The following is a 27,889-nucleotide window of genomic DNA, read 5'->3' as shown; positions in this document are numbered from 1 at the left end:
GTTGCAGACTGGGACCTAATTGAGGGGTTCGGGTGGTTTATATGTAGAATAACAGATAGCCGGGAGTGAGTTGCAGACTGGGACCTAATTGAGGGGTTCGGGTGGTTTATATGTAGAATAACAGATAACCAGGAGTGAGTTACAGACTGGAATCTAATCGAGGGGTTCGGGTGGATTATATATAGAATAACAGATACCCTGGATTGAGTTACAGACTGGAATCTAATTGGGGGGTTCAGGTGGTTTATATGTAGAGTAAAGATACCCGGGAGTGAGTTACTGACTGTAATCTAATTGAAGGGTTTGGGTGGTTTATATAGAGAATGACAGATACCCAGGAGTGAATTGTAGACTGGAATCTAATCGAGGGGTTCGGATGGTTTATATATAGAAAAACAGATACCCGGGAGTGAGTTGCAGATTGGAACCTAATCGAGAGATCTGGATGGTTTATGTATAGAATAACAGATACCCGGGAGTGAGTTGCAGACTGGAATCTAATCGAGGGATTCGGGTGGTTTATATATAGAATAACAGATACCCTGGATTGAGTTACAGACTGGAATCTAATCGAGGGATTTGGGTGGTTTATATATATAGAATAACAGATACCCTGGATTGAGTTACAGATTGGAATCTAATCAGGGCCAGGTTTATAGATGATGGAATAGGAATGGTGACAGTACAGAAAGAGGCCCTTCGGCCCATCACGGTGTGAATTTTGTTTTGCTGTTGCACCTTAACCAGTCTTCTCACAATGGACCTCTGGATCAGAAGACTGATTACAACTGCAGCCTCCATGTGGGAATACGGATCAGTAATCGCCGTATCGCCAACAGAATGGGCCTAATGATCAAACACCTTCTCTGCACATCAAACAAGCAAAAGGAACCATGTGTATTGTGTGGTGTGAGTGGACCCACATTGTGAGCAAAGCACATAAGTCGAGACAGATTTGTCTCAATCCTGCTGGGTTAAGTTCCCTTCATCAGCAGATAGAAACATGATGCGACATTAATATAGAAAGTAGTCGTTTGAAAACACAATGCTGAATCAGCTTTCTCACTACAGGAATAAAGGTCATAATCATTCACACACCAACATATTGCACTCTCAAACCTGCTCGAACATCTGTGTCTAACTGTGGATCCTGAAGCTGATATTCTATTGTGAGGGATAGGCATTCCTGTACATCCAGGTTTAATTATCTTTCAACGCCAATGTTTTCAAATGAATAAATAAAGCAAAGATCATCAGAAGTATGGCCCTGGTTTCTCTTGACACTTACTTATATGGGCAATTTTCTCTCCATCAGAATCTGCTGAGATCTCACTGGGATCAGATTTCACAGCTCACAGTTGCCTTGCCTCGTCTCATACACGTGTTTTCACTGTCTATCTTACCTTTCAGAAGGCAAGAAATAAAGATGTGCATTTCTAAAGTGCCTTTCACAATCACACCCCCAAGTGGATTTACAGCCTATGAGGTACTTTTTGAAATGAAGTCACTGTTGTAATGTTGGAAATGTAGCAGCCAGTTTACACACAGCAAGCTCCCCCCCACAAAAAGCAGAAAGTTACAGCCAGATAATCTGTTTTCGTGATGTTGATTGAGGGATGAATATTGGCCAGGACACTGGGGAGAAATCCCTTATCATCATGGGACCTCTTACATCCATGTGAGGGGACCTCATTGACTTCTCATCTGAACGACAGCACCGTCGACAGTACAGCATTCCCTCAGTACTGCACTGGGAGTGTCAGCCTGGATTTGTGCTGGAGTGGGACTTGAACCTGAAACCTGGTGGTTTAAAAAGGTAAGAGTGCTACCCACTGAGCCACTGCTGACACCTCAAGTTCGGGGCTGTCTGTCCGATGTCTCAACGTTTCCAAACGAGACTCACAGAATTTCAACGAGGAGCTAAAATGCTGGTTCCCTAATCCCAGGGCGATGAAGCCAACAGAGCATCCATCCTCCTGCCCTGTGTGAGGTCACGAGTTCCCTAATCCCAGGGCGATGAAGCCAACAGAGCATCCATCCTCCTGCCCTGTGTGAGGTCACGAGTTCCCTAATCCCAGGGCGATGGAGCCAACAGAGCATCCATCCTCCTGCCCTGTGTGAGGTCACGAGTTCCCTAATCCCAGGGCGATGAAGCCAACAGAGCATCCATCCTCCTGCCCTGTGTGAGGTCACGAGTTCCCTAATCCCAGGGCGATGAAGCCAACAGAGCATCCATCCTCCTGCCCTGTGTGAGGTCACGAGTTCCCTAATCCCAGGGCGATGGAGCCAACAGAGCATCCATCCTCCTGCCCTGTGTGAGGTCACGAGTTCCCTAATCCCAGGGCGATGAAGCCAACAGAGCATCCATCCTCCTGCCCTGTGTGAGGTCACGAGTTCCCTAATCCCAGGGCGATGAAGCCAACAGAGCATCCATCCTCCTGCCCTGTGTGAGGTCACGAGTTCCCTAATCCCAGGGCGATGGAGCCAACAGAGCATCCATCCTCCTGCCCTGTGTGAGGTCACGAGTTCCCTAATCCCAGGGCGATGAAGCCAACAGAGCATCCATCCTCCTGCCCTGTGTGAGGTCACGAGTTCCCTAATCCCAGGGCGATGAAGCCAACAGAGCATCCATCCTCCTGCCCTGTGTGAGGTCACGAGTTCCCTAATCCCAGGGCGATGGAGCCAACAGAGCATCCATCCTCCTGCCCTGTGTGAGGTCACGAGTTCCCTAATCCCAGGGCGATGAAGCCAACAGAGCATCCATCCTCCTGCCCTGTGTGAGGTCACGAGTTCCCTAATCCCAGGGCGATGGAGCCAACAGAGCATCCATCCTCCTGCCCTGTGTGAGGTCACGAGTTTCCTAATCCCAGGGCGATGAAGCCAACAGAGCATCCATCCTCCTGCCCTGTGTGAGGTCACGAGTTCCCTAATCCCAGGGCGATGAAGCCAACAGAGCATCCATCCTCCTGCCCTGTGTGAGGTCACGAGTTCCCTAATCCCAGGGCGATGAAGCCAACAGAGCATCCATCCTCCTGCCCTGTGTGAGGTCACGAGTTCCCTAATCCCAGGGCGATGAAGCCAACAGAGCATCCATCCTCCTGCCCTGTGTGAGGTCACGAGTTGGGCACAATGGTACCCACACCAGCATCTTCAGCCTGCAGAGCTGCTCCTACACTCACCACATTGGAGGACTACTTGCTGGGGATAAAACATCGCACTGAATCAGACCTAAGTATTCTACCGTTCAATCCTTGTTCTGGGGCTCGGTTTGTCTTTCTGAGCCGAGGCATGGACAGGCAGGTTCTGAGGATGGATGGACATGTTGGCCCTGGGTATCTGGTATGCTTCCAACCTTCCGAGATTTCCAAAGCTACCATAGCTCCCCTGTGCCTGCCAGAGCTACCCAACTCTCCTTTCCTTTCCTTCCCACGATTTTCCTCAATGTCAAAGCCTCACCATATTCCAGCGAGGTCCCGATAACTAGCTGAGGTGTTCATTTGGAGAGGGTTAAGACTGCTCCTGTTAGGAGGTGCTCCCTCTCTCTCTGGTTCTGTGGACCATTGATGCTAATGTCCAGTACCGAGGGAGTGCTGCACTGTCAGAGGTGCCGTATTTCTGACTGGACGCTAAAACCGAGGCCCTGTCTGCCCTCTCAGGTGAATATAAGCTTATATTTCACCCCTTTCATATTTCTACTTAGTTCTGTTGAAGGGTCATGAGGACTCAAAACATCAATTGTGTTCTTCTCCGCCGATGCTGCCAAAACTGCTGAGTTTATCCAGGTATTTCTGTTTTTGTTTTTTATGATCACGTTCTTGTTTGTGGGAGCTTGCTGTGCACAAATTGGCTACTGTGAATCCTAGATTGCACTTGAAAAATACTTCATTGGCTGTAAAGTGCTTTTTCATGCCCCGAGGTTGTGAAAGATGCTCTAGAAATCCTTATTTCTTATGTATAATATAACCTGACAAATGGTTTCTGGGAGCCCATTAACTAACACCCATCGACATTCCCTCGTCTAACACGTTAGTTACTTTGTCTTGGTTAGTCAGGCATGGCTTACCCGCTACAAGTTCATGCTGGCTCTCTCTGAACAACTCAGTCACTCTGTCCATTAGAACAGATTTGGTTTGGTAGCTTCTTCACAACAGATAGACCAATGGGTCTATCATTTCCCAAATCATCTCTTTCTACCCCGTTGCATGGAGAAACAGAAACGTGAGGAGGAATTTAGTCTCTCAGAGGGTAGTGAATCTGTGGAATCCTTTACCGCAGAGGGCTGTAGAGGTTGGGTCACTGAGTATATTCAAGGCTGAGACAGACAGATTTTTACTCAGTGAGTGAATCAAGGGCTATGGGGGAAAGGCAGGAAAGTGGAGTTGAAGATGATCAGATCAGCCATGATCTCATTGAATGGTGGGGCAGACTCGATGGGCCGAATAGCCTACATCTGCTCCTACGTTTTATGGTATCTTGTGGTTTACTTGACCGATGCGGCACGCTGGGTTTAATCAGGCTAGCGTTTTTTGGCACAAGCCAGCGCGAGCTAAAAAAACCTGGCATCGGAAATGTGCTCAAGGTCAGCGGGGTTGCCTGTGAAGCACAAGAATGGGAGCTAGAGCAGGAGAGAAGATCAGACTCCAAGCTTGTGGGACAGAAAAGGAATGAAGCTGTTCAGGAGTCGGAGTGATGGAGAGCTCTGGGAACCATGGGCCTAAAGTTGCCACACATCATGTCATGTCAAAAGAAAAGCTCGACTCTAAAAGTGGATGGACAGACAGGGAAACGTGTACGCCCAAATGCTAGATCAATGCAGAGGCTCAGTACACCCTGATATCGGTTTACAAAGCAGCTTCGTCTGCTGTTTAACTTTCACTGTGCACTCATCCCTCCACGCAGGTATCGTCCTGACTGATTATACGCTGAGAAAGGAATAGAGTGGCTACAAGTACTATCTATTCAGCCACTGCAATCAGCTGCCTAGGTCCTCAGCAAGGTCCTCAACAATCAGCAAGGTCCTCAACAATTTAGGATTATTGCCTGGTGATGTCTGGGCGTTGTCAATGATAGAAAGCAGGAGGAATGAATTGGTCAAATCTGGGCAGGCATCATTAACGCCTGTAACTTCCCTGGTTTTATCAGAACCCTTCCACTTTAAAGCCTTTCTTACAGCTATATCCATTTTTTATGAGGCACACACCAGCTACAGAACGCCCCCATGGATACCAGAGGTCAGCACCATACACCTTCACCAGCGGGTTGACAAGGGTTGGTCTGCTGTTGGTTCGGCTCTTTGGCCTTGCCACAGATGGGGCCAGATCCTCCGGGAAGAAACCAGGATTCCTGGAACGAGGCTTGGATTTCCAGACTGTGCTGCCTCACAGCCAAGGAGACCGTCGCAATGTCAACCCTGCACCACACGTCAACACCCCACCCCCACCCCTGAGGGAGAAGCGGTTGCTAGGGGTCAGGGAGGGCCAGGGCCAGGGCCAGGGCTGGGGCTGAAGTGAACAGGGTCTGGGGGAAGGTGGGATTTGACGTTTGGGGAGTGACTTGGTTTATCCGTTTTCTTTCATGGGATGTGGGCATCACCGACAAATCCCTCACTGCCCTTGAATTGAGGGGCTTGCTCGGCTATTTCAGAGGGCAGAGAAGATTCAACCACATTGCCGTGGGTCTGGAGTCACATGTAGGCCAGACCGGGTAAGGATGGCAGATTTCCTTCCCTAAAGGACATCAGTGAACCAGACGGGTTTTTATAACAATCGATGATAGTTTCATGGTCACCATGACTGAGACGAGCTTTAGCTGCCAGGTTTATTACTTGAATTTAAATTCCAGGGGCTGTCATGGTGGGATTTGAACCCATGTCCTCAGAGCAGCAGAAGTTAAGGGGTGAGAAATATAGAGAGAGAGAGAGAGAGAGAGAGAGCAGAAGTCAGTAAAGGGGTGAATGTGAGAGAGAGAGCAGAAGCCAGTAAAGGGGTGAATAGGGGAGAGAGAGAGAAAGAGGGAGAGAGAGAGAGAGAGAGCAGAAGCCAGTAAAGGGGTGAATGTGAGAGAGAGAGCAGCAGCCAGTAAAGGGGCGATTGCAAAAGAGAGAGAGAGGACAGAGAGAGAAAGAGCAGTAGCCAGAAATAGGGTGAGTGGGGGAGAGAGAGGACCAGCCAGTAAAAGGACAAGTGGGGAAGAGAGAGAGAGAGAGAGAAGAGAGAGCAGCAACCAGGAAAGGGGCGGGTGGGAGAGATTAAGAGAAAGAGAGAGAGAGAGGCAGAGTGAGAGAGCGTAGCCACTAAGTGATGAGTGGGAGAGAGAGAGAGAGAAAGAGGCAGCAGCCAGTACAGGGGAGAGAGGGAGTGGGATTGGGAGAGAGAAAGAGAGAGAGAGAGAGAGGGAGACAGCAGCAGCTGGTAAAGGGGTGAGAGAGAGAGAGAGCAACACTCAGTAAAGGGGCGAGGGGAGAGAGAGAGACAGAGAGAGAGATAGAGAGAGCAGCAGCCAGTAAAGGGGTGAGTGGGAGAGAGAGAGACAGAGAGAGAAAGATAGAGAGAGCAGCAGCCAGTAAAGGAGTGAGTGGGAGAGAGATACAGAGCAGCAGCCAGTAAAGGGGTGTGAGAGAGAGTCCAGAAATAGGAGGGTCGATCAGCTGACTGTGTGGCAGTGGAGATGGTGCAGGACGAAAGGCTTCAGATCCCTGGGGCATTGCAAGTGGGTCTGGGGGAAGTAGGACATGTCCAAGCCGGACATGTTGCGCCTCCACAGGGCTGGGATCAATATGGTGGTGGGGATGTTTGCTCATGCTGTTGCAGAGGGGTTTAAACTAGTTTAACAGGGCGTTGGAAACTGGAGTGTAGACTGTAGAGTGGAGGGAAGCAAAACTGGAAATGGAAGTTAAGGGGGTGTGGATGGCAGGGGAACAAGGCGGAAAATAGATATAAAGGAGTTAAAAGCAAATATAAAGGAGTTACTGATTGGCGGGATATGCCTGAACAAAATGGAGGAACGGGATTACAACGTTGGGTAAACTAACAGTTCCAGCTGTAAGGAGGTGAGAAGCAAGACGCATTGATCAAATGAGGACAGGCGGGTTGAACTTAAAACCAAACAATAAAAGGGACAAACATCCAGCTGGGATTAGGGACTTGCAAACAGTCAGGCTCAGGGATCTGTGGACACACACAACCTAAGGTCCCTCTGCTCCTTCGCACTTTTCATAACCCTCCCACTCATTGGGAAGCTTCTGGCCTTGCCCCCTTCCCCGTTTACAGCACTACTCCAAATTCAATCCCATTTGCCTCGGTTGTGTCCACTGAGCTACCATTAATACCTTGCTGCAGCCTACAGCTTTCTGCCCAGTGGGAGACAGTGAAAGCAGGGGTTAATACGACTGCCTCAGCCTCACACCAAAGCAATGGGCCTGAACAAATAGTGCTCAGAACAGTGCATATCAAAGGTGGCACTCAGCAAAATGATTGAACTTGGAGTATCTTTGGGACATTACCATATAAATTGCAAAGTGAAGAGGCAGCAAATTGCAACCATTAGTTTAAGCAAAGCTTCGCCTTGATTTAGACACAGCTTCGGAAAGGTGTACCTTCTCCAGCGGCAGGCTTTCCCAGAGCGCAAACACAAATAGAATGTTGAAGGGTCGTGAGGACTCGAAACATCAACTTTGTTCCTCTCCGCCGATGCTGTCAGACCTGCTGAGTTTTTCCAGGTATTTCTGATTTTGTTTTGGATTTCCAGCATCCGCAGTTTTTTTTTTTGTTTTTAGGCTCTCCCAGGGCACTGGAGCAAGTGGAGCTGTACTCTGCATCGAACCTGCCCTGTACCCTTGGTACGATCCAGTGCAGGGAAACTCTCCAAACCAACTTTGCTGAAATTAATTATCTGGGGATTTCTCCCTGTGGGATCTTGCTGTGCGATTCCTCCAAGGTAACAATGTCTACACAGGTACTGAGTTGGATGCACAGTGCTCTGCATTGTCCTGAGAAAATGTTATGCAATGGAAACTCTCCTTCGGTTTCAATAAACAGAACCAGTCAAAACGACTTGTTCTTGGTGCGGCTCGAGTTACAGGGAGCCTGTCCCTAATACTCTGCGCTCTCTCAGCTCCCAATCTTCCCCTATAGCAGGAGACATCTTCCCAATAAAAGGGGCCCCTGTGTTGAAAGCCACTAAAAGCATTTCTGATGAGTTCTGACCAGCCACACCAACATAGCACAGCTGGACTTTAGGAGTTGACCTGGATGTCCAACAGACCTTTGACCCATTATCCTATTCTCTTCCATACAGCACTTGTCCAGAGCGCTCCAATGTTGCCCCTCAGCCCAGTTTTCTCCACTCCTCAGAAGCTGCTGTCACATACAAGCGGATAATTCCACAGACTTCATCCCTCTCTGCTCCTTATCTCAGCTCATGTGCTCCTGAACCCCTCATTCATGCCTTTGTAGCCTACAGGGCTCAACAACTCTATCACTCCCCCGGCCAACTCACTCGCCCAGCCAACTCACACTCACCCGGCCAACTCACACTCGCCCAGCCAACTCACACACCGCGGCCAACTCACACTCCCCCGGCCAATTCACACTCGCCCATGCAACTCACACTCGCCCAGCCAACTCACACTCCGCCGGCCAACTCACACTTGCCCAGCCAACTCACACTCACCCGGCCAACTCACACTCGCCGAGCCAACTCACACACCGCGGCCAACTCACACTCCCCCGGCCAATTCACACTCGCCCATGCAACTCACACTCGCCCAGCCAACTCACACTCCCCCGGCCAACTCACACTCGCCCGGCCATTCACAAATTAAACTCATCCAAAACTCGACTGCCCATGTCCTAACTTGCATCAAACCTTCTCCATCGAACACCCCTGTATTTGCTGATGTTCATAGGCTCCCAGTCCACCAGTACGTCAAATTTTAAATTCTTATCCTACCGTTCCAATCCCATCCTGCTCTTGCCCTTCTCGATCTCTGAAACTGCCTCCAACATGAAACTCAATCCAAAGGCCCAGGTATGAAAACTAATTCCAATCCCCGTAGCTTCTTATCAATCCCAAACTTAATCCCAGTATCCTGGTCTCACAATATACCCTGTATCAATCCCAAACTAATCCCCCTGCCCTCTCCCTATAGCCCTGTATCAATCCCAAACTAATCCCCCGCCCTCTCCCTATAGCCCTGTATCAATCCCAAACTAATCCCACTGCCCTCTCCCTGTAGCCCTGTATCAATCCCAAACTAATCCCCTTGCCCTCTCCCTGTAGCTCTGTGTCAATCCCAAACTAATCCCCTTGCCCTCTCCCTGTAGCCCTGTGTCAATCCCAAACTAATCCCCTTGCCCTCTCCCTGTAGCCCTGTGTCAATCCCAAACTAAACCGCTGCCCTCTCCTTATAGCCCTGTATCAATCCCAAACTAATCCCCCTGCCCTCTCCCTATAGCCCTGTATCAATCCCAAACTAATCCCCCGGCCCTCTCTCTATAGCTCTGTATCAATCCCAAACTAATCCCCCTGCCCTCTCTACGTAGACCTGTATCAATCCCAAACTAATCCCCCTGCCCTCTCCCTATAGCCCTGTATCAATCCCAAACTAATCCCATTGCCCTCTCTCCATAGCCCTGTATCAATCCCAAACTAATCCCCCTGCCCTCTCCCTATAGCCCTGTATCAATCCCAAACTAATACCCCTGCCCTCTCCCTGTAGCCCTGTATCAATCCCAAACTAATCCCACTGCCCTCTCCATATAGCCCTGTACCAATCCCAAACTAATTCCCCTGCCCTCTCCCTATAGCCCTGTATCAATCCCAAACTAATCTCCCTGCCCTCTCCCTATAGCCCTGTATCAATCCCAAACTAATCTCCCTGCCCTCTCCCTATAGCCCTGTATCAATCCCAAACTAATCCCCCTGCCCTCTCCCTGTAGCCCTGTATCAATCCCAAAATAATCCCCCTGCTCTCTCTTTATAGCCCTGTATCAATCCCAAACTAATCCCCCTGCCCTGTCCCTGTAGCCCTGTATCAATCCCAAAATAATCCCCCTGCCCTCTCCCTGTAGCCCTGTATCAATCCCAAAATAATCCCCCTGCCCTCTCTGTATAGCCCTGTATCAATCCCAAACTAATCCCCCTGCCCTCTCCCTATAGCCCTGTATCAATCCCAAACTAATCCCCCTGCCCTCTCCCTATAGCCCTGTAGCAATCCCAAACTAATCCCCCTGCTCTCTCCCTATAGACCTGTATCAATCCCAAACTAATACCCCTGCCCTCTCCCTATAGACCTGTATCAATCCCAAACTAATCCCCCTGCCCTCTACCTATAGCCCTGTATCAATCCCAAACTAATCCCCCTGCCCTCTCCCTGTAGCCCTGTATCAATCCCAAACTAATCCCACTGCCCTCTCCATATAGCCCTGTATCAATCCCAAACTAATCTCCCTGCCCTCTCCCTGTAGCCCTGTATCAATCCCAAACTAATACCCCTGCCCTCTCCCTATAGCCCCGCATCAATCATAAACTAATCCCCCGCCCTCTCCCTGTAGCCCTGTATCAATCCCAAACTAATCCCACTGCCCTCTCCATATAGCCCTGTATCAATCCCAAACTAATCTCCCTGCCCTCTCCCTGTAGCCCTGTATCAATCCCAAACTAATATCCCTGCCCTCTCCCTATAGCCCCGCATCAATCACAAACTAATCCCCCTGCCCTCTCCCTATAGCCCCGCATCAATCACAAACTAATCCCCCTGCCCTCTCCCTATAGCCCTGTATCAATCCCAAACTAATCCCCCTGCTCTCTCTTTATAGCCCTATATCAATCCCAAACTAATCCCCCTGCCCTGTCCCTGTAGCCCTGTATCAATCCCAAAATAATCCCCCTGCCCTCTCCCTGTAGCCCTGTATCAATCCCAAAATAATCCCCCTGCCCTCTCTTTATAGCCCTGTATCAATCCCAAACTAACCCCCCTGCCCTCTCCCTGTAGCCCTGTATCAATCCCAAAATAATCCCCCTGCCCTCTCCCTATAGCCCTGGATCAATCCCAAATTAATCCCACTGCCCTCTCTCCGTAGCCCTGCATCAATCCCAAACTAATCCCCCTGCCCTCTCCCTGTAGCCCTGTATCAATCCCAAACTAATCCCCCTGTTCTCTCCCTATAGCCCTGTATCAATCCCAAACTAATCCCACTGCCCTCTCCCTATAGCCTTGCATCAATCCCAAACTAATCCCCCTGCCCTCTCCCTATAGCCCTGTATCAATCCCAAACTAATCCCCCTGCCCTCTCCCTATAGCCCTGTATCAATCCCAAACTAATCCCCCTGCCCTCTCCCTATAGCCCTGTATCAATCCCAAACTAATCCCCCTGCCCTCTCCCTGTAGCCCTGTTTCAATCCCAAACTAATCCCCCTGCCCTCTCTCCGTAGACATGTATCAATCCCAAACTAATCCCCCTGCCCTCTCTCCGTAGACCTGTATCAATCCCAAACTAATCCCCCTGCCCTCTCCCTATAGCCCTGTATCAATCCCAAACTAATCCCCCTGCCCTCTCCCTATAGCCCTGTATCAATCCCAAACTAATCCCCCTGCCCTCTCCCTATAGCCCTGAATCAATCCCAAACTAATCCCCCTGCCCTCTCCCTATAGCCCTGCATCAATCCCAAACTAATCCCCCTGGCCTCTCGCCGTAGACCTGTATCAATCCCAAACTAATCCCCCTGCCCTCTCCCTATAGCCCTGTATCAATCCCAAACTAATCCCCCTGCACTCTTCCTGTAGCCCTGTATCAATCCCAAACTAATCCCACGCCTTCTCCCTATAGCCCTGTATCAATCTCAAACTAATCCCCCTGCCCTCTCCCTATTGCCCTGTATCAATCCCAAACTAATCCCCCTGCCCTCTCCCTATAGCCCTGTATCAATCCCAAACTAATCCCCCTGCCCTCTCCCTATAGCCCTGCATCAATCCCAAACTAATCCCCCTGCCCTCTCCCTGTAGCCCTGTATCAATCCCAAACTAATCCCCCTGCCCTCTCCCTATAGCCCTGCATCAATCCCAAACTAATCCCACTGCCCTCTCCCTATAGCCCTGTATCAATTCCAAACTAATCCCCCTGCCCTCTCTCCGTAGCCCTGTGTCAATCCCAAACTAATCCTCCTGCCCTCTCTCCGTAGACCTGTATCAATCCCAAACTATTCCCCGTGCCCCTTCCCTATAGCCCTGTATCAATCCCAAACTAATCCCCCTGCCCCCTCTCCGTAGCCCTGTATCAATCCCAAACTAATCCCCCTGCCCTCTCCCTATAGCCCTGTATCAGTCCCAAACTAATCACCCTGCCCTCTCTCCGTAGCCCTGTATCAATCCCAAACTAATCCCCCTGCCCTCTCTCCGTAGCCCTGTATCAATCCCAAACTAATCCCCCTGCCCTCTCTCCGTAGCCCTGTATCAATCCCAAACTAATCCCCCTGCCCTCTCTCCGTAGCCCTGTATCAATCCCAAACTAATCCCACTGCCCTCTTCCCATATCCTTGTATCAGTTACGTGGCGAGATAAAGAAACTCAGATTGTTTATCTTGGAGTAGAGATGGTTAAGCGAAGATTTACACCGGTGCCCAACATTATGAGGCATTTTGGTGATTACAGAAGGAGGAACTTTTTAATAAGTTTAGGAACCAGATCTAAATTAATCGGCAAAGTAATCGAGGAAGAGATGTGATGAAGATTTTTTTTTTCAAACCTGAGTTATGGCTTGGAATGATCTGTTTGACAGGCAGGTGTAAGATCTTGAGGAAGATTTGATGATTCTCACTGGTGACCGAAAACAATGTGACATAAACACATTCCTGAAGTGTTTCTGAAGGTCGGAGAGAGGACAAGGGTGGGAGGGGCAGGGTGCATCTGCTAAAAGATACCAACCAAATGATGTGACAAGATATTCTCAAAAGGTGTGAGGGAAAACTCACAGGCTCTGGTTAACTGTACTCCTGCCTGGGTTAATCATACCTTTCATTAGATCTAAAAATCACAACGTAGAGTATAAACATGATGGTGTTTCTTTTGAGGGCTGCGAATGGGGGAGACGACCTTTAATTATTGGTTTGACTGCTAATTATTCACCTAAGGCACTGGTCATTCCAAGCTGTGATTCACACAGGCTGTTGAATGTCAGTCGGTAATTATTGTCTTTGTTGCTGACACACAGGCATTTAATTGTGGAGATTTAAACGCACAGAGCCCTCAGATAGAGGCAGCTAATGACCCCCCCCCAACCCACCACCACACAGCCCTGCTTACACTCACTGCTACTTGTGTGTGTGTCTTATTTTTTTGGTGGTGGGGGGGGGGGGTGGAGAATCCAGCCAAAAAAAGGTAGGTTCTTAAAAAATCCCTGAACATTAAACACATTTTCCCGTCTCCCATCCTCGTCTCAGAGCCCCCTGCGGGAGTGTCACAGCAATTTTCCAGATACAAGGTGGGGGTCACTGCTGGAGAAAGCTTGGGAAGCACTCTGTTATAATTCTTAAATAAATGCATTTTATTGAGCTCACTTGATGCTGGGGGCTCCTGATTTGGAATGGGGGGAGATTCATCTGGAGAACCGGGCAGAGTTTAAACCACCCCCTTTTTTTAAAAAAAAACTAAATGCCTAGAATGGTTCAGTTTCACGTGGGCGAGAATCCTAATGTTCTTTTGAGGAGCCAGGTTGGCATTTCACGTAATCATCAAAACAGGAGCCTCAGCGCCAAGGGTCAAGAAATTGCTCGGATAATATGGGTGCATCTCACTGCAGGCAGGCAGTAGGTGCTGCTCATTCATTGTTCAAAGTCCTTGTTAACACACATCCTAACCTGTGTTTCTGCACGAATGTTTCATTCACGTGGTTTCTCATTCCTTTCTCCCGGTTTCTCCATTTTAAATCTTATTGTTTCCTTTCAACTCTGCTGCCTACAGCAGAATTTCTGACTGTTCCTCAACTACCCCGCCATCCTTCATTTGTTTCCAAACAATCAAGTCCTCTCCTTTTTCCGCCTGTACTATCCCCCTCCTCCCCTATTTACTCAGTACACTCCTTGCCACCCCTATATTTATCCTTTGCGCTGGGACCCTGGTCTGGGTGAAGCCAGTGTCGGTGGTACAGTCCCTTTTTGCCCTGGTACTTGTGCCCATGAACTAGGGCCCCTCTTTCTCACACCACTCCTATAGCTACAGTTCATCTCCCTAATCTGTTTATCCCTCCACCAATTTGCATGTGGCTCAAGTGATAATCCAGAGCTGGTAACATTCGAGGTCCTGTTCTTTGATTTGGCTCCCCACCCCCAGTACTCACCAAGCAGGATCTCTTCCCTACTGGTCCCAACAATGACCAGATTCTACCCCCTCCAATATCCTTTCAGACGGTTCGAGGTGTCCTTCATCCTGATGTCAGGTGGACAACGTACCATGAAATCCTGCTCCCGACCCCATTGTTAATAAATCCTGTTCAGCGCTTTCTGCAGATCCTTGTTCACTATCCTTCCTGGGTTTCCCTTACTCCATCGGTCAGCCCAACCCCATTCTGAACCTGTGCCTTTCAATGAAGGGCGAGTGACATCTGGTACAAACTGTCCAGGTCCTTCCCCAACCCTGCCTGTCACAGTCTCTCTGACTCAGGCTGCAGTTCATTGACTTGGAGCCAGAGAGATTTGTGAGAGAAATCTCCTGCTGATGTGTTTGCTTGGAACATTCTTGCTGTCCACAAGCACCCACCTACTGCAATCCGGACACAACATTTTAAAATTATTTTATGGGACGTGGGTGTCGCTGGCTGGGCCAGCATTTATTGCCCACCCCTAATTGCCCCTTGAGAAGGTGGTGGTGAGCTGCCTTCTTGAGCCGCTGCAGCCCATGAGGTGTAGGTACACCCACAGTGCTGTTAGGGAGGGAGTTCTAGGGTTTTGACCCAGTGACAGTGAAGGGACGGTGATATATTTCCAAGTCAGGATGGTGAGTGACTTGGAGGGGAACTTCCAGGTGGTGGTGTTCCCATGTATCTGCTGCCCTTGTCCTTCTAGGTGGTGGTGGTTGTGGCTTTGGTGCTGTTGAAGGAAAACCTGCTCCATGACATTTTAGTCAAGATTATTTATATTGCAACAAATTAATAAGTTGATGTAAGTTTTCTTTTGGGCACCAACTTGCACTAAAACATTGAACAAAATTTGAAATACTTACTGCCTCCAAGTAAGTCAAACCATTGCAAGTCCTTCGACAGCGCCTTCCAAACCTACAATCTCTACCATCTAGAAGAACAAGGGCAGCAGATACATGGGAACACCACCACCTGGAAGTTCCCCTCCAAGTCACTCACCATCCCGACTTGGAAATATATCGGCTGTTCCTTCACTGTCGCTGGGTCAAAATCCTGGAACTCCCTCCCTAACAGCACTGTGGGTGTACCTACACCACATGGACTGCAGCGGTTCAAGAAGGCGGCTCACCCCCACCTTCTCAAGGGGCAATTAGGGACGGGCAATAAACGCTGACCTGGCCAGCCCACGACAAAATAAATTTTGAAAAGTACAGCAACAATTGCACGACCACCGACTCTGCACCAAACTCCCCCACTCGTGCCCTCTGCTCATGCTGCACTCCTTTTACACTGCTCTGTGCGACCACAGTATTGTAGCTGTCCATCTGACAGTGTGAATCCTCGCTTCATTGCACCAGAACAATACTGACGGGCTGGCAACAGGAAGATTCGAAAGGCAACTTCCCCAGTAACTAATCTTGTGTCTAATTGGGGTAATTTAGTTTATAATTGAATGTTTCAGGTCTCTTGTTACTTTCAGCTGGAGAATGCTAAGTGGATTTCCTTCCTCATCATCATGTCAGGTGTTGCATCTGTCCAAGATGGGTCAGTCTGCACATGATTCATTTCATTTTCCTCTCTCTTGGAGGTACAGATTAATGTTGCTGTCGTTATCATGTCACAACAATATCCAGCATTTATATAGCACCTTTTAACGGAGTGAAACGTCCTAACAGGAATGTAAATCAGGCACTATGTCAAATTAAGAGATTTTCAGCGCTTGGCTAAAGAGATGGGTTTTAAGGACTGTCTTAAAGGAGGAGTGAGAGGAGAGGCAGAAAGATTTAGGGAGGAATTGCAGGGCTTAGGGCCCAGGTAGCTGAAGACACGGCTGCCAATGGGGGGTAGGGGGAACAGAGGATGGGCAAGAGGCTGTACTGCAGGAATGCAGAGATCTGAGGGTTTGTAGGGCTGGAGTAGATGACAGACCTAGCGCGACGGGATTATTTACATCCACCTCAAGACAGAAACCTTGTCTCACAGATCACCTGGGCTATGCCCTTTCCAACAGTGCAGCGCTCCCTCAAACCATCTCATCTGGTCAAGGAAGTCAGCATCAAAGGGTCATCACTTGGAAGCTGGCAGTGAGAGAGAGTGAGAGGGGAAGTTAAGAGAAATATCTTTACTTAGAGGGGGTTGCTGGGGCAATGACTGCTTCACAGAACCGCAACATCACGGAAAGAGACCATTCAGCCCATCGTGTCTGTGCTGGCTCTCAGAACGAGCAATGCCACTCCCCGGCCTTCTGCCGTAACCCTGCACCTTCTTCCTTTTCAGATAATAATCCAATTCTCTCTTGAATGCCTCGATTGGTCCTGCCTCCACCACACTCAGGCAGCGCATTCCAGATCCTAACCAACTCACTGCGTGAAAAAGTTTTTCCTCATATCACCATTGCTTATTTTGCTAATTATACCTTAAATCTGGTTTTTGATCCTCCCATCAAAGGGAGTAGTTTCTCCCTCTCTACTCTGTCCAGACCCCTCATGATTTTGAACACCTTGATCAAATCCCCTCTCAACCTTATCTCCTCTGGGGAGAACAGTCCCAACCTCTCCAATCCATCTCAGCAACTGAAGTACAGAAACTAGGAAATACTCGAGGTAGCATCTGTAGTATGAGGGGTTGTAAGGGTCAATGTGTGGGACTGTGTAAATGGCACCTCCCATCATGATAATGTAAGGGAACGTATGACTAGGAGAGGAGAGGGAAAATGTTCATAGGCCAACACTGAGTCAGTTGTATAAAATAAACCAGTTGTTGTTTAAACATACCAATGCTTCAGGAGTCATTCCAAAGCTAGACTAACCAACATACAGAGCCCACTGCATCTTTAGCACTCTAAATCATCAGTTTGCCCCAAACTGCTTATCCCAGAAGTCAATGGATAAGAATAAAAACAAAAAACTGCGGATGCTGGAAATCCAAAACAAAAACTGAATTACCTGGAAAAACTCAGCAGGTCTGGCAGCATCAGCGGAGAAGAAAAGAGTTGACATTTCGAGTCCTCATGACCCTTCAACAGAATGAAGTAGAAATAGGAAAGGGGTGAATATAAGCTGGTTTAAGCGGGGTTGGGGGGGGGTGCGGGGAAGGGTTATTGGGACAAGCAAGTAGTGAAAGGAGGAGCTAACCAAAAGATGTCACAGACAAAAGAACAAAGAGGTGTTGAAGGTGGTGATATTATCTAAAAGAATGTGCTAATTAAGATTGGAGAGCAGGACAAGCAAGGTAGCTCTAGTGGGGTTGGGGTGAAATAAACCATGGGTGGAATACATTTAAAAATAATTTCCTATTTCTACTTAGTTCTGTTGAACGGTCATGAGGACTCAAAATGTCAGCTTTGCTCTTTGATTGCTGATGCTACCAGAGCTGCTGAGTTTTTCCAGGTATTTCTGTTTTTGTCAATGGATAAGAAGCTGGACAGATAGTGAAAGGGTTGACTGATATGTTCCTGGGCTGTGGGAGAAATTCAGTCCCTGCAGCTAACTGCCAGTTTTCTTTCCATCACATGGGTAATCAGGAACCCCTCCTGCTCTTACTACCAACCATCAGCAGGGTTTACATGAGGACTTTTCTTCTCTGTTGATGCTGCCAGACCTACTGAGTTTTTCCAGGTAATTCTGTTTTGGATTTCCAGCATCTGCAGTTTTTTGTTTTTATTGCAGGGTTTATAGTCCTGGGGCAAGATTTGAACCCAGAACTTCTAGCTCTGAAGCAGAGATGTTACTCACTGCACCACAAGACCTCCAGAGGAGTAGGAGGTGGTCTCAAATAAATAACCTCGGATCAAAGAACCATATAAATCCAGGCATTGCATTGGGCTTACAATGAATGCCCCAGATTTACACAAAACCAAGCAGAACAGAACAGATATTTTATCCTTTATTTTTATCGAACAGTGCCAGGAGCTGCTGTTTTACAGGCAGAGAGAAAAAAATATTTCTCCTTCACAGGCAACAAGGCACTTTACTGTGTCAAATCACAGCAAGAATACTTCAGTAATCTTGCAGACAAGCTTGGCATAGGATCTTAAACTCACGTTGAAAGTGTAATGGAGAACAGGCAGCGAATTTTACATCTGCTTCCATTGTTTCCTTCATCTCTGTTGACTTTTTGATTTGCTGCAGCCCCAGTTTGTGCAAGTTACATTTAGACAATGCCTGAAACATCCCGAGAAGCATAGCAAGACAGATAGATAGAAACAGCACAGAAAGAGGCCACTCGGCCCATTGTGGCTGTGCTGGCTCTCTGTGAAAGAGACATCCAATTATGCAGGAGACGCGCGCACAGCCAAAATTACCCCTTAGAAAAGAAAATCAAGCTCACTCCCATAGAACCATAGAAAAATTACAGCACAGGAGGAGGCCATTCAGCCCATCTTGTCCATGCAAGCCCGAGAACACCCAGGTGCCCTTTCTAATCCCACCCTCCTGCACCCGGCCCATAGCCCTGCAGCTTACAGCACCTTCTTTACTTATATTTTTTCCTGCCAACCTTCTGACCTCCCTCCATGGCCTGCTTCAATTCTATTTCGTCAGCAACTGGTTTAGGAATTGATTATTCTTATGTGAAAGTGATTTTCCTTCTCTCTCTCTTTAAACCCAACGCTAACGTGTTAAACTCTGATACTTGAACCCAAGATCACAATCAGCACTCCGTTTATACCCGTTTTGTTAATACTCTATAATGTTTTGGTATTAGGGACATAGAAAATAGGAGCAGGAGTGGGCCATTCGGCCCCTCGAGCCTGCTGCACCATTCAACAGGATCATGGCTGATCTTCCCCTCACTATCCCTAAAGCCCTTGATATCTTTACTATCTAGAGGTCTATCGATCTCTGTCTTGAATATACTCAGTGACTGAGCCTCTACAGCCCTCTGGGGTAGAGAATTCCAATGAGATTCCCCCTCATTTCAGTACTAAATGGCCTGCCCCCTATTCTTGAGACTGTCTTCCCTGGTTCTAGACCCCCCTCCTCAGCCAGGAGGAAACACCCTTCCTGCATCCATCCTGTCAGAGTTCTGAATGTTTCAATGAGATCACCTCTCATTTCTTCCTAGCTCTAGAAAAGGACACAGACCCAGTTAATTTCTCCTCCTACGACAATCCTGCCACCCCAGGAACCAGTCTGGTGAACCTTCACTGCACTCCCTTTCTGGCAAGTATGCCTTTCATTTGGTAAGACCAAAACTGTACACAATACTCTAGGCGTGGTCTCACCCAGGCCCTGTTTAGCTGCGGCAAGACCTCTTACTCCTAGTTAGATTACTTCCATATATAGTTAACTATATACTTACACTGCATCAAAGCTTCAAGTGAATGAGTTAATGTTGTGAATCACCAACAGGTCAGTTTATCAAATATTGATAAGTTGGTTTCTCGGTGAAAGGTATTTTGAATATTGCCAGACTGAGTAGCTCATTTGTCCCAAACCAGGTGTTAAATATTTAAGAGAGCTGGACAGTTTAATGCTGTATCTAATCAGTAGCTGATTATTTGAAAACGTAGAAGAGAGAGCAATTGAGTAAGTGGCATCCTGGACAAAAAACACTTCAAAAGCTTCTTTGTTTGAATGGTCCTTGTTATGGTTCCCAACTCAGTTTTCTTTTTGCTTACACCGAGAGTGGGAAAGAGAATCCTTCCTGTTTCGTGCTGCACTTGTCGAAATATTTCCCAGAACTGATCACAGTTCGGAGAGCAGCCGCTGTGTTAATGTGAGCCTCCAACAGCAGTGGGGGGGTGGTGGTGGTGATAGTTGGGGGGAAACATGCCTCACGTTCTCACTCTTTTCCCTCAGCCCAGACTCCATCCCACACCAGGACTCTCCCACCTTGTCAGCTTGCTCGTGTTGCAGGATTAGGATCCGCTCTTTGGCCCTGACAGCAGACAAGGCTGCAACTTGCATACCCACGACAAAGGGCTTCTTCACGGCTCACAATCCTGCTTTGGCACCTGGATTCCAGGTCCGAAACAACCCATGACAGCACAGGCACAATCTGATCCCAGCATCTCATTCTTTGGTGGCTGGGTGGCGATGAGCTATTCGACTGTGGCAAGCATCACCGCTGAGCTTCCAAACAAGGGTCAAGGGATGCCCAGCACAGCCCTGGGAGTGGAGGGGTTTATCTCCCCCCACCACACCCCCTCCCCTTCTGCCTGTATTGCTGGCCTCAAACTGGTACTGAACTCCGGTGAAATAATTCAGCCCAGAACAAGTATCAAATCTGGGAGCTGAAATGAAACCCCCCCCCCACCCCAACCCACTCCCTTTGCCCCCACTCAGCCCCCATTCATTCAATTAGATCCAGCAGCTTTGCCAAAGGAAAGTTTCAGGACACATATTTTAGCTCTGGGTCCTTTAATAATAAAGGAACAGAAACAGCAACAGTGAATGTGTGCTATCAACTTAATATTTTATTTTTAGACTAGATGGTACAATACAACATAAGATATGAGTAACGTTCGGCTAATTTCACAGGGGGATGGGGAGCCAAGCCAAAGGTTTGACTGGTGCCTCAGCAAGATTGACACCCACCCCCAGAGCCAATCATTAACTCACTGCTGCAGGAAATGTCTGGCAGTGAAGATGGGGACCTGGTTTAGTCTGTCAGCTCCATCATGGTTGACACGCTCAGCCTCGTCAATTCGAAAGCTCCGCAGCAACGGATGCTACACAGTTTGGCTGCTGCCCGCTTTTTGTACGGTTTCCAAAGCAGAATCGATCTTTGGATGAGCAAAGCTGCAAAAGCCACTCCATTATCAGCACCATTAATGTGAACAGCAAATCAATTCATTCCACAGCTCCCCAATTCTACTTAAAGGGGAAGCACATCACTGCATCAGGAATGGTGGCAGAGTGGTTCTTTCTCCCTGGAGTTGTGATCCCGATGCCTAAACTAATAACCCAGGAGCTGGGAGCTCAAATCCCACCACTACATTTGAGAAACTCAATTAACTAATCTGGAATTAAGAAGGTGGTGTCGGTAAGTGACCATGGAACTACTGAGAAAAAAAAAGGCCTTGCTGATGTCCTTCAGGGAAGGAAATCTGCCAAAACAAAAACAGAATTACCTGGAAAAACTCAGCAGGTCTAGCAGCATCGGCGGAGAAGAAAAGAGTTGACGTTTCGAGTCCTCATGACCCTTCCACAGAACTGATTGAATGTTAGAAGAGGGGTGAAATGTAAGCTGGTTTAAGGTGGTGTGTTGGGGGGGGGGGGGGCGTGGTGGGGAAGAGAAGTGTGTTGAGGGGGGGTGGTGGTGGTGTGGTTGTAGGGACAAGCAAGCAGTGATAGGAGCAGAAAATCAAAAGATGTAGAGAAATGGAAAGCAATGAAGGTGAACAAGGCAAAAGAGAGATATGGAAATCTTGTCGCAGAGAGGAACAGAACTTCTTCAAGGTAGGCATTTCTTGAAGAGGAGTGGCAGTCAATTAAACACAGAGATAAAAACAAAAAACTGCGGATGCTGGAAATCCAAAACAAAAACAGAATTACCTGCCTACCTTGAAGTTCTGTTCCTCTCTGCGACAAGATTTCCGTATCTCTCTTTTGCCTTGTTCACCTTCATTGCTTTCCATTTCTCTACATCTTTTGATTATCTGCTCCTATCACTGCTTGCTTGTCCCTACAACCACACCACCCCCCTCCACACACTTCTCTTTCTCTCCCCCCACCCCCCCTCCCCCCCACCACCACCACCTTAAACCAGCTTATATTTCACCCCATTTCTAACATTCAATCAGTTCTGTTGAAGGGTCATGAGGACTCGAAACGTCACCTCTTTTCTTCTCCGCCGATGCTGCCAGACCTGCTGAGCTTTTCCAAGTAATTCTGTTTTTGTTTTGGATTTCCAGCATCCGCAGTTTTTTTGTTTTTATCTAAGGAAATCTCCCACCCTTCCCTGTTCTGGCCTATATGTGACTCCAGGCCCACAGCGATGTGGTTGACCCTTGAACTGCCTTCTGAAGTGGCCGAACAAGTTACTCAACTGTCGGCACCAATTTCTCAGTGGGAATAAACGCTGGCTTTGGCCAGTGAGGTCCACATCCAAGGAGTAAATATGTTGAAGCTCTTTTTCTGTGAGGGCAGGGATCCTAAACATTATTGTGACGATGTCCTCAAAAAGCAGCACTGTCTGATGCTTTGTCGTACCGCTCACTTGAGCACCAGCACCCTCTAGCAACAAAAGAGGCTGGACAGTGAGCACTGCAGGCTATTTGGCTGTGGGAACCATTGTCGTAGAGCCTAATCCTGCCCCCCCCCCCGACACACACACAGACAGACACGCACAGAAACACACACACATGCACAGAAACACACACACACACACACACACACACAACCACAAAAATATATATACAAACATACACAGTTGAGGTTAAATTGTAACTGTGATTAGCTAACTTAAACAGAGCAGGAATGATTCTGAAAGCCTTCTTAACTCATGCATCCAATTCCACCCTAGACTAGGCAATTGAGGACTCTTATTTGCCATTTTGCTGTGAAGATGGTTCATTATATTTTTTGTCTGTCAATCCTAGCAATAGAAACCTTTAAGAATCATGAGTTAGATCCCATCTGGAGTACCTGTGCCGTACAATTTAGGGCACCATACTTAAATGAGAAGGATTAAGGTCTTGGAAAGGGCACAGAAGAGATTTACTACAATGGTACCAGGCCAAGTGGACAGACTAGAGAAGCTGGGGTTATTCTCTTTCGAGCAGAGAAGCTTCAGGGAAATTTAATAGAGGCGTTCACAATCAGAAACGGTTTGGATAGAGTAAATTAGGAGAAGCTGTTCCCAGTGGCAGAAGGATTGGTAAACAGAGGGCACAGAAGATAATCGGCAAAACAGCCACAGTTTGTAGGAGCCGATGTTTTTCTTAAATGTGGTGGATTCTTATGAACTGGAATGCACCACCGGAAAAGAAGGATGGAAGCAGATTCTCTCGGAACTTTCAACAGGACTTTGGGGAGGTTTTGCACAGAGGCATTTGCAGGGCTATAGGGAAAAAGCAGGGAGTGGGGCGAATTGGTTAGCTAGCACAAACACTATGGGACAAATGGCCTCTTTCTGTAGTGTAAGATTCCAGAAAGTCCTGGTGGTCTCCTGGTTGCCATCTTTTAGTCTCGCCCTTTGATGTACATTTTTCGATTGGACTTCACTGCTGCCGGAACACACCAGGCTGGTTGTCGTAACGAGTGCCAGGGAGTGGCCTCTTCGCTCCATGCCAATGCCTCATGCCAACCCATTGGGAGTGAAGGGCATGATCTTTTCCAGGGAGATTTCCGGCTCACATTCCACAATGATAACCACGGGCAAGACGTTGGTGGCGTTTGGAGATGTTTGAGAGATCTGGGAAACGTGGTCAAAGGTCCAATCCTTGTCCGCCTCTTGCACGGCGTGCGGGAGGAGCTGGGGGTAACTGAGAGTCTTCACGTCTTTCTGAAAGGTGGTATCGTGGTGATAGGACACCAGCTCATTGCTAAAATTCACTGTCTCCACGTTGTTGGTGAGGCACCATTGATGGCAACCCAAGATGGTGACGAAGGCCCTCCTGAAGTCGGCGTTGAAGGCGTAGATGATGGGGTTGAGGGAGGAGTTTGCCCAGCCAAACCACACGAAGATATTGAAGGTGGTCTCGCTCACGCACGCGTGCTGGGCACGCATGGCACAGAAGGGCACCAGGCAGTTGAGCACAAAAAAGGGGAGCCAGCAAAAGACGAAGACGCCCATGATGATGGAGAGAGTTTTGACGACTTTGGTTTCCTTTCTGAAAGAGGTCTTGAGTGAGGTTTCACGGGCACAGTCATGCCCACGGCAGTCCTGAGCGTGTTCCACGGCTCGCTCCAAGGAGGAAATCTGCCTTATCTGTCTCTGGGCGATCCTGTAGATCTGGGTGTAGGTGGTGACCATGATTGCCACTGGGATGTAGAAGCTAACCAACGAGGATGAAATGGCGTAAGGTCGATTTAAGCGCGAATCACAGTCGCCTCGGGGGGGCTCACTGGCGCTGGAGTTGACCGGATGGAGGGGTTGCCCTGATTTGTGCCAACTCAGTTGCACCGGGATGAAGGAAATCAAGATGGACAGGACCCAGGCCGTGCCAATCATCACAAAAGCCACCGGCTGGGTCATTCGTCTCTCGTACCAGAACGGCCTGGCTATGGCCCAATACCTGTCCACACTGATCATACACAAGTTCAGGATGGACGCGGTGGAACACATGATGTCAAATGCCACCCAGATGTCACAGAAGGCGCCAAAGGGCCAGAAGCCGGCCACCTTGGCCGCGGCTTTCCAGGGCATCACCAGCAGCCCCACAAGGAGGTCGGAGACCGCCAGCGAGATGACAAAAAAATTGGTCACCTTGGACCTCAGGTGCCGGAACTTGACCACGGCTGAGCAGACCAGGGCATTCCCCAGCAAGGTCGAGAGGATCAGCAGCGACAGGAGGCAAGCGGTGGCTACTTGGAGGGTGACCTGGGACCTCCCGTTGCCTGAGGCCTGGCCTCTGCCCCCCAACCAGGTCTGGTTGGCCACACTTTCCGGAGAACCCAATAAAACGCCAGCCCACTCACCCATGTGCCCCTCGGCTGGAGCCTTCAGCTCCCCAGTTCAAAGCCGGCCTTGGGTCCGCTCCATCACTGAGCTCTCAATGAAGCAAACGCTGAGAATAACTGATTGAAGGGTCATGAGGACTCGAAACGTCAACTCTTTTCTTCTCCGCCGATGCTGCCAAACCTGCTGAGCTTGTCCAGGTAATTCTGTTTTTGTTTTGGATTTGAAGTATCCGCAGTTTTTTGTTTTTATATTAATAACCTGTTGATTTGGACGGCTGGTGACTGAATAAATGAATGAGTCCTGCAGGAGGAGAGAGAGAGAGAGAGAGAGAGAGAGAGAGAGAGGAGTAAAACAATCTGCAGCTATTCGATCTGCTCGAGTTCACAGTGGGAGAGAATGTTGCTCTAGGTATCTCTCTCTCTCTGGCACTGGGCTGCTTTCACTTGTGGGAGGTTGGCAGTGGCTGCTGGCGGTCTCTCCCCTCTCTCTCTCTCTCCTCCCTCACTCTCTCTCTCCTCCCTCTCTCTCTCCTCCCTCTCTCGCTCTCTCTCCTCCCTTTCTGTCTCGCTCTCTCCTCCCTCTCTCTCGTTCTCTCCTCCCTCTCTCTCTCTCTGCTCTCTCTCTCTCTTTCTCTGTCCTCCATCTCTCTCTCTCTCTCTCTCCTCCCTCTCTTTCTCTCTCTCCTCCCTCTCTCTCTCTCTCCTCCCTCTCTCTCTCTCTCCTCCCTCTCTCTCTCCTCCCTCTCTCTCTCTCTCCTCCCTCTCTCTCTCTCTCCTCCCTCTCTCTCTCTCTCTCTCCTCCCTCTCTCTCTCTCTCCCTCTCTCTTCTCCCTCTCTCTCTCTCCTCCCGCTCTCTCTCCCTCTCTCTCACCTCCCTCTCTCACTCTCTCTCTCTCTCCCTCGTCCCACTCTCCCTCTCCCTCGTCCCACTCTCTCTCTCCTCCCTCCCTCTCTATCTCCTCCCTCGCTCTCTATCTCCTCCCTCTCTCTCTATCTCCTCCCTCTCTCTCCTCTCTCCCTCTCTCTCTCTCCTCCCTCCCTCTCTCTCACTCCTCCCTCCCTCTCTCTCACTCCTCCCTCCCTCTCTCTCACTCCTCCCTCCCTCTCTCTCACTCCTCCCTCCCTCTCTCTCTCTCTCCTCCCTCTCTCTCTCTCTCTCTCCGCCCTATCTATCTCTCACTCTCGGCCCTCTCTCTCTCTCTCCGCCCTCTCTCTCTCTCCTCCATCTCTCTCTCCTCCCTCTCTCTCTCTCTCCTCCCTCTCTCTCTCTCTCCTCTCTCTCTCTCTCTCTCTCTCCTCCCTCTCTCTCTCTCTCTCCTCCCGCTCGCTCTCTCCTCCCGCTCGCTCTCTCCTCCCGCTCGCACTCTCCTCCCGCTCGCTCTCTCCTCCCGCTCGCTCTCTCCTCCCGCTCGCTCTCTCCTCCCGCTCGCTCTCTCCTCCCTCTGTCTCTCTCCTCCCTCTGTCTCTCTCCTCCCTCTCTCTCTCTCCTCCCTCTCTCTCTCTCTCCACCCTCTCACTCTCTCCACCCTCTCTATCTCTCCACCCTCTCACTCTCTCTCCTCCCTCTCTCTCTCTCTCCTCCCTCTCTCTCTCTCTCCTCACTCTCTCTCTCTCTCCTCACTCTCTCTCTCTCTCTCGCTCTCTCTCTCCTCCCTCTCTCTCTCTCTCTCTTACATCTCTCTCTCCTTCTCTCTCCTCCCGCTCTCTCTCTTTCTCCACCCTATCTCTCTCTCTCTCCTCCCTCTCTCTCTCTCTCTCTCTCTCTCCTCCCTCTCGATCACTTTCTCTCGCCTCCCTCGCTCTCTCTCTCCTCCCTCTCTCTCACTCTCCTCCCTCACTCTCAATCACCTCCCTCACTCTCAATCACCTCCCTCACTCTCAATCACCTCCCTCACTCTCTCTCTACTCCCTCACTCTCAATCACCTCCCTCACTCTCAATCACCTCCCTCACTCTCTCTCTCCTCCCTCTCTCTCTCTCTCTCCTCCCTCTCTCTCTCTCTCTCCTCCCTCTCTCTCTCTCTCCTCCCTCTCTCTCTCTCTCCTCCCTCTCTCTCTCTCTCCTCCCTCTCCGCTCCATCTCTCCTCCCTCTCTCTCTCCTCCCTCTCTCTCACCTCCCTCTCTCTCTCTCCTCCCTCACTCTCTCTCTCCTCCCTCACTCTCTCTCCTCCCTCTCTCTCTCGCCTCCCTCTGTCTCTCTCTCTCCTCCCTCTCTCTCTCTCTCCTCCCTCTCTCTCTCTCTCTCCTCCCTCTCTCTCTCCCTCCTCCCTCTCTCTATCTCTCTCCTCCCTCTCTCTCTCTCTCCTCCCTCTCTCTCTTTCCACCCTCTCACCTCCCATTCTCCTCCCTCTCTCTCTCTCTCTCTCCTCCCTCTCTCTCTCCTCCCTCTCTCTCTCCTCCCTCTCTCTCTCCCTCCTCCCTGTCACTCTCTCTCCCTCTCTCTCTCCTCCCTCTCTCACTCTCTCTCTCCTCCCTCTCTCTCTCTCCTCCCTCTCTCTCTCTCCTCCCTCTCGATCACTGTCTCTCTCCTCCCTCTCTCTCTCTCCTCCCTCTCTCTCTCTCTCTGCTCCCTCTCTCTCCTCCCTCTCTCTCCTCCCTCTCTCTCCTACCTCTCTCTCCTCTCTCTCTCCTCCTTCTCTCAGCTCCCTCTCTCTCTCTCCTCCCTCTCTCGCTCTCCTCCATCTCTCTCTCTCCATCCTCACTCTCTCTCCTCCCTCTCACGCTCTCTCTCCTCCCCCTCTCCTCCCTCTCTCCTCCCTCTCTACTCACTCTCTACTCACTCTCTACTCACTCTCTACTCACTCTCTCCTCCCTCTCTCCCTCCCTCTCTCCCTCCCTCTCTCCTCCCTCTCTCCCTCTCTCTCTCCTCCCTCTCTCCTCCCTCTCTCTCCGCTCCCTCTCTCTCTCCTCCCTCTCTCTCTCCTCCCTCTCTCTCTGCTCCCTCTCTCTCTGCTCCCTCTCTCTCTCTCTC

General features: G+C 49.4%; 1 protein-coding gene across 1 annotated transcript; it reads right to left on the bottom strand.

Annotated features, from left to right (window-relative positions):
• Positions 1-23,594: 23,594 nt before the first annotated feature.
• Positions 23,595-24,860, bottom strand: LOC121290064 (D(1C) dopamine receptor-like). Its single transcript, XM_041210219.1, has one exon. The coding sequence runs from the start codon at positions 24,663-24,665 to the stop codon at positions 23,595-23,597; it is 1,071 nt and encodes a 356-aa protein (XP_041066153.1). The 5' UTR covers positions 24,666-24,860.
• Positions 24,861-27,889: the final 3,029 nt, after the last annotated feature.

Source organism: Carcharodon carcharias, chromosome 17 (genome assembly GCF_017639515.1).
Source record: "Carcharodon carcharias isolate sCarCar2 chromosome 17, sCarCar2.pri, whole genome shotgun sequence".
Taxonomy (NCBI): domain Eukaryota; kingdom Metazoa; phylum Chordata; class Chondrichthyes; order Lamniformes; family Lamnidae; genus Carcharodon; species Carcharodon carcharias.
This window is presented reverse-complemented; position numbering and strand designations above follow the sequence as displayed.

What these genes read in the sequence shown, in the direction of transcription:
- LOC121290064 (XM_041210219.1), bottom strand. Translation starts at nt 24,665, where the DNA reads ATGCCCTGGAAAGCCGCGGCCAAGGTGGCCGGCTTCTGGCCCTTTGGC.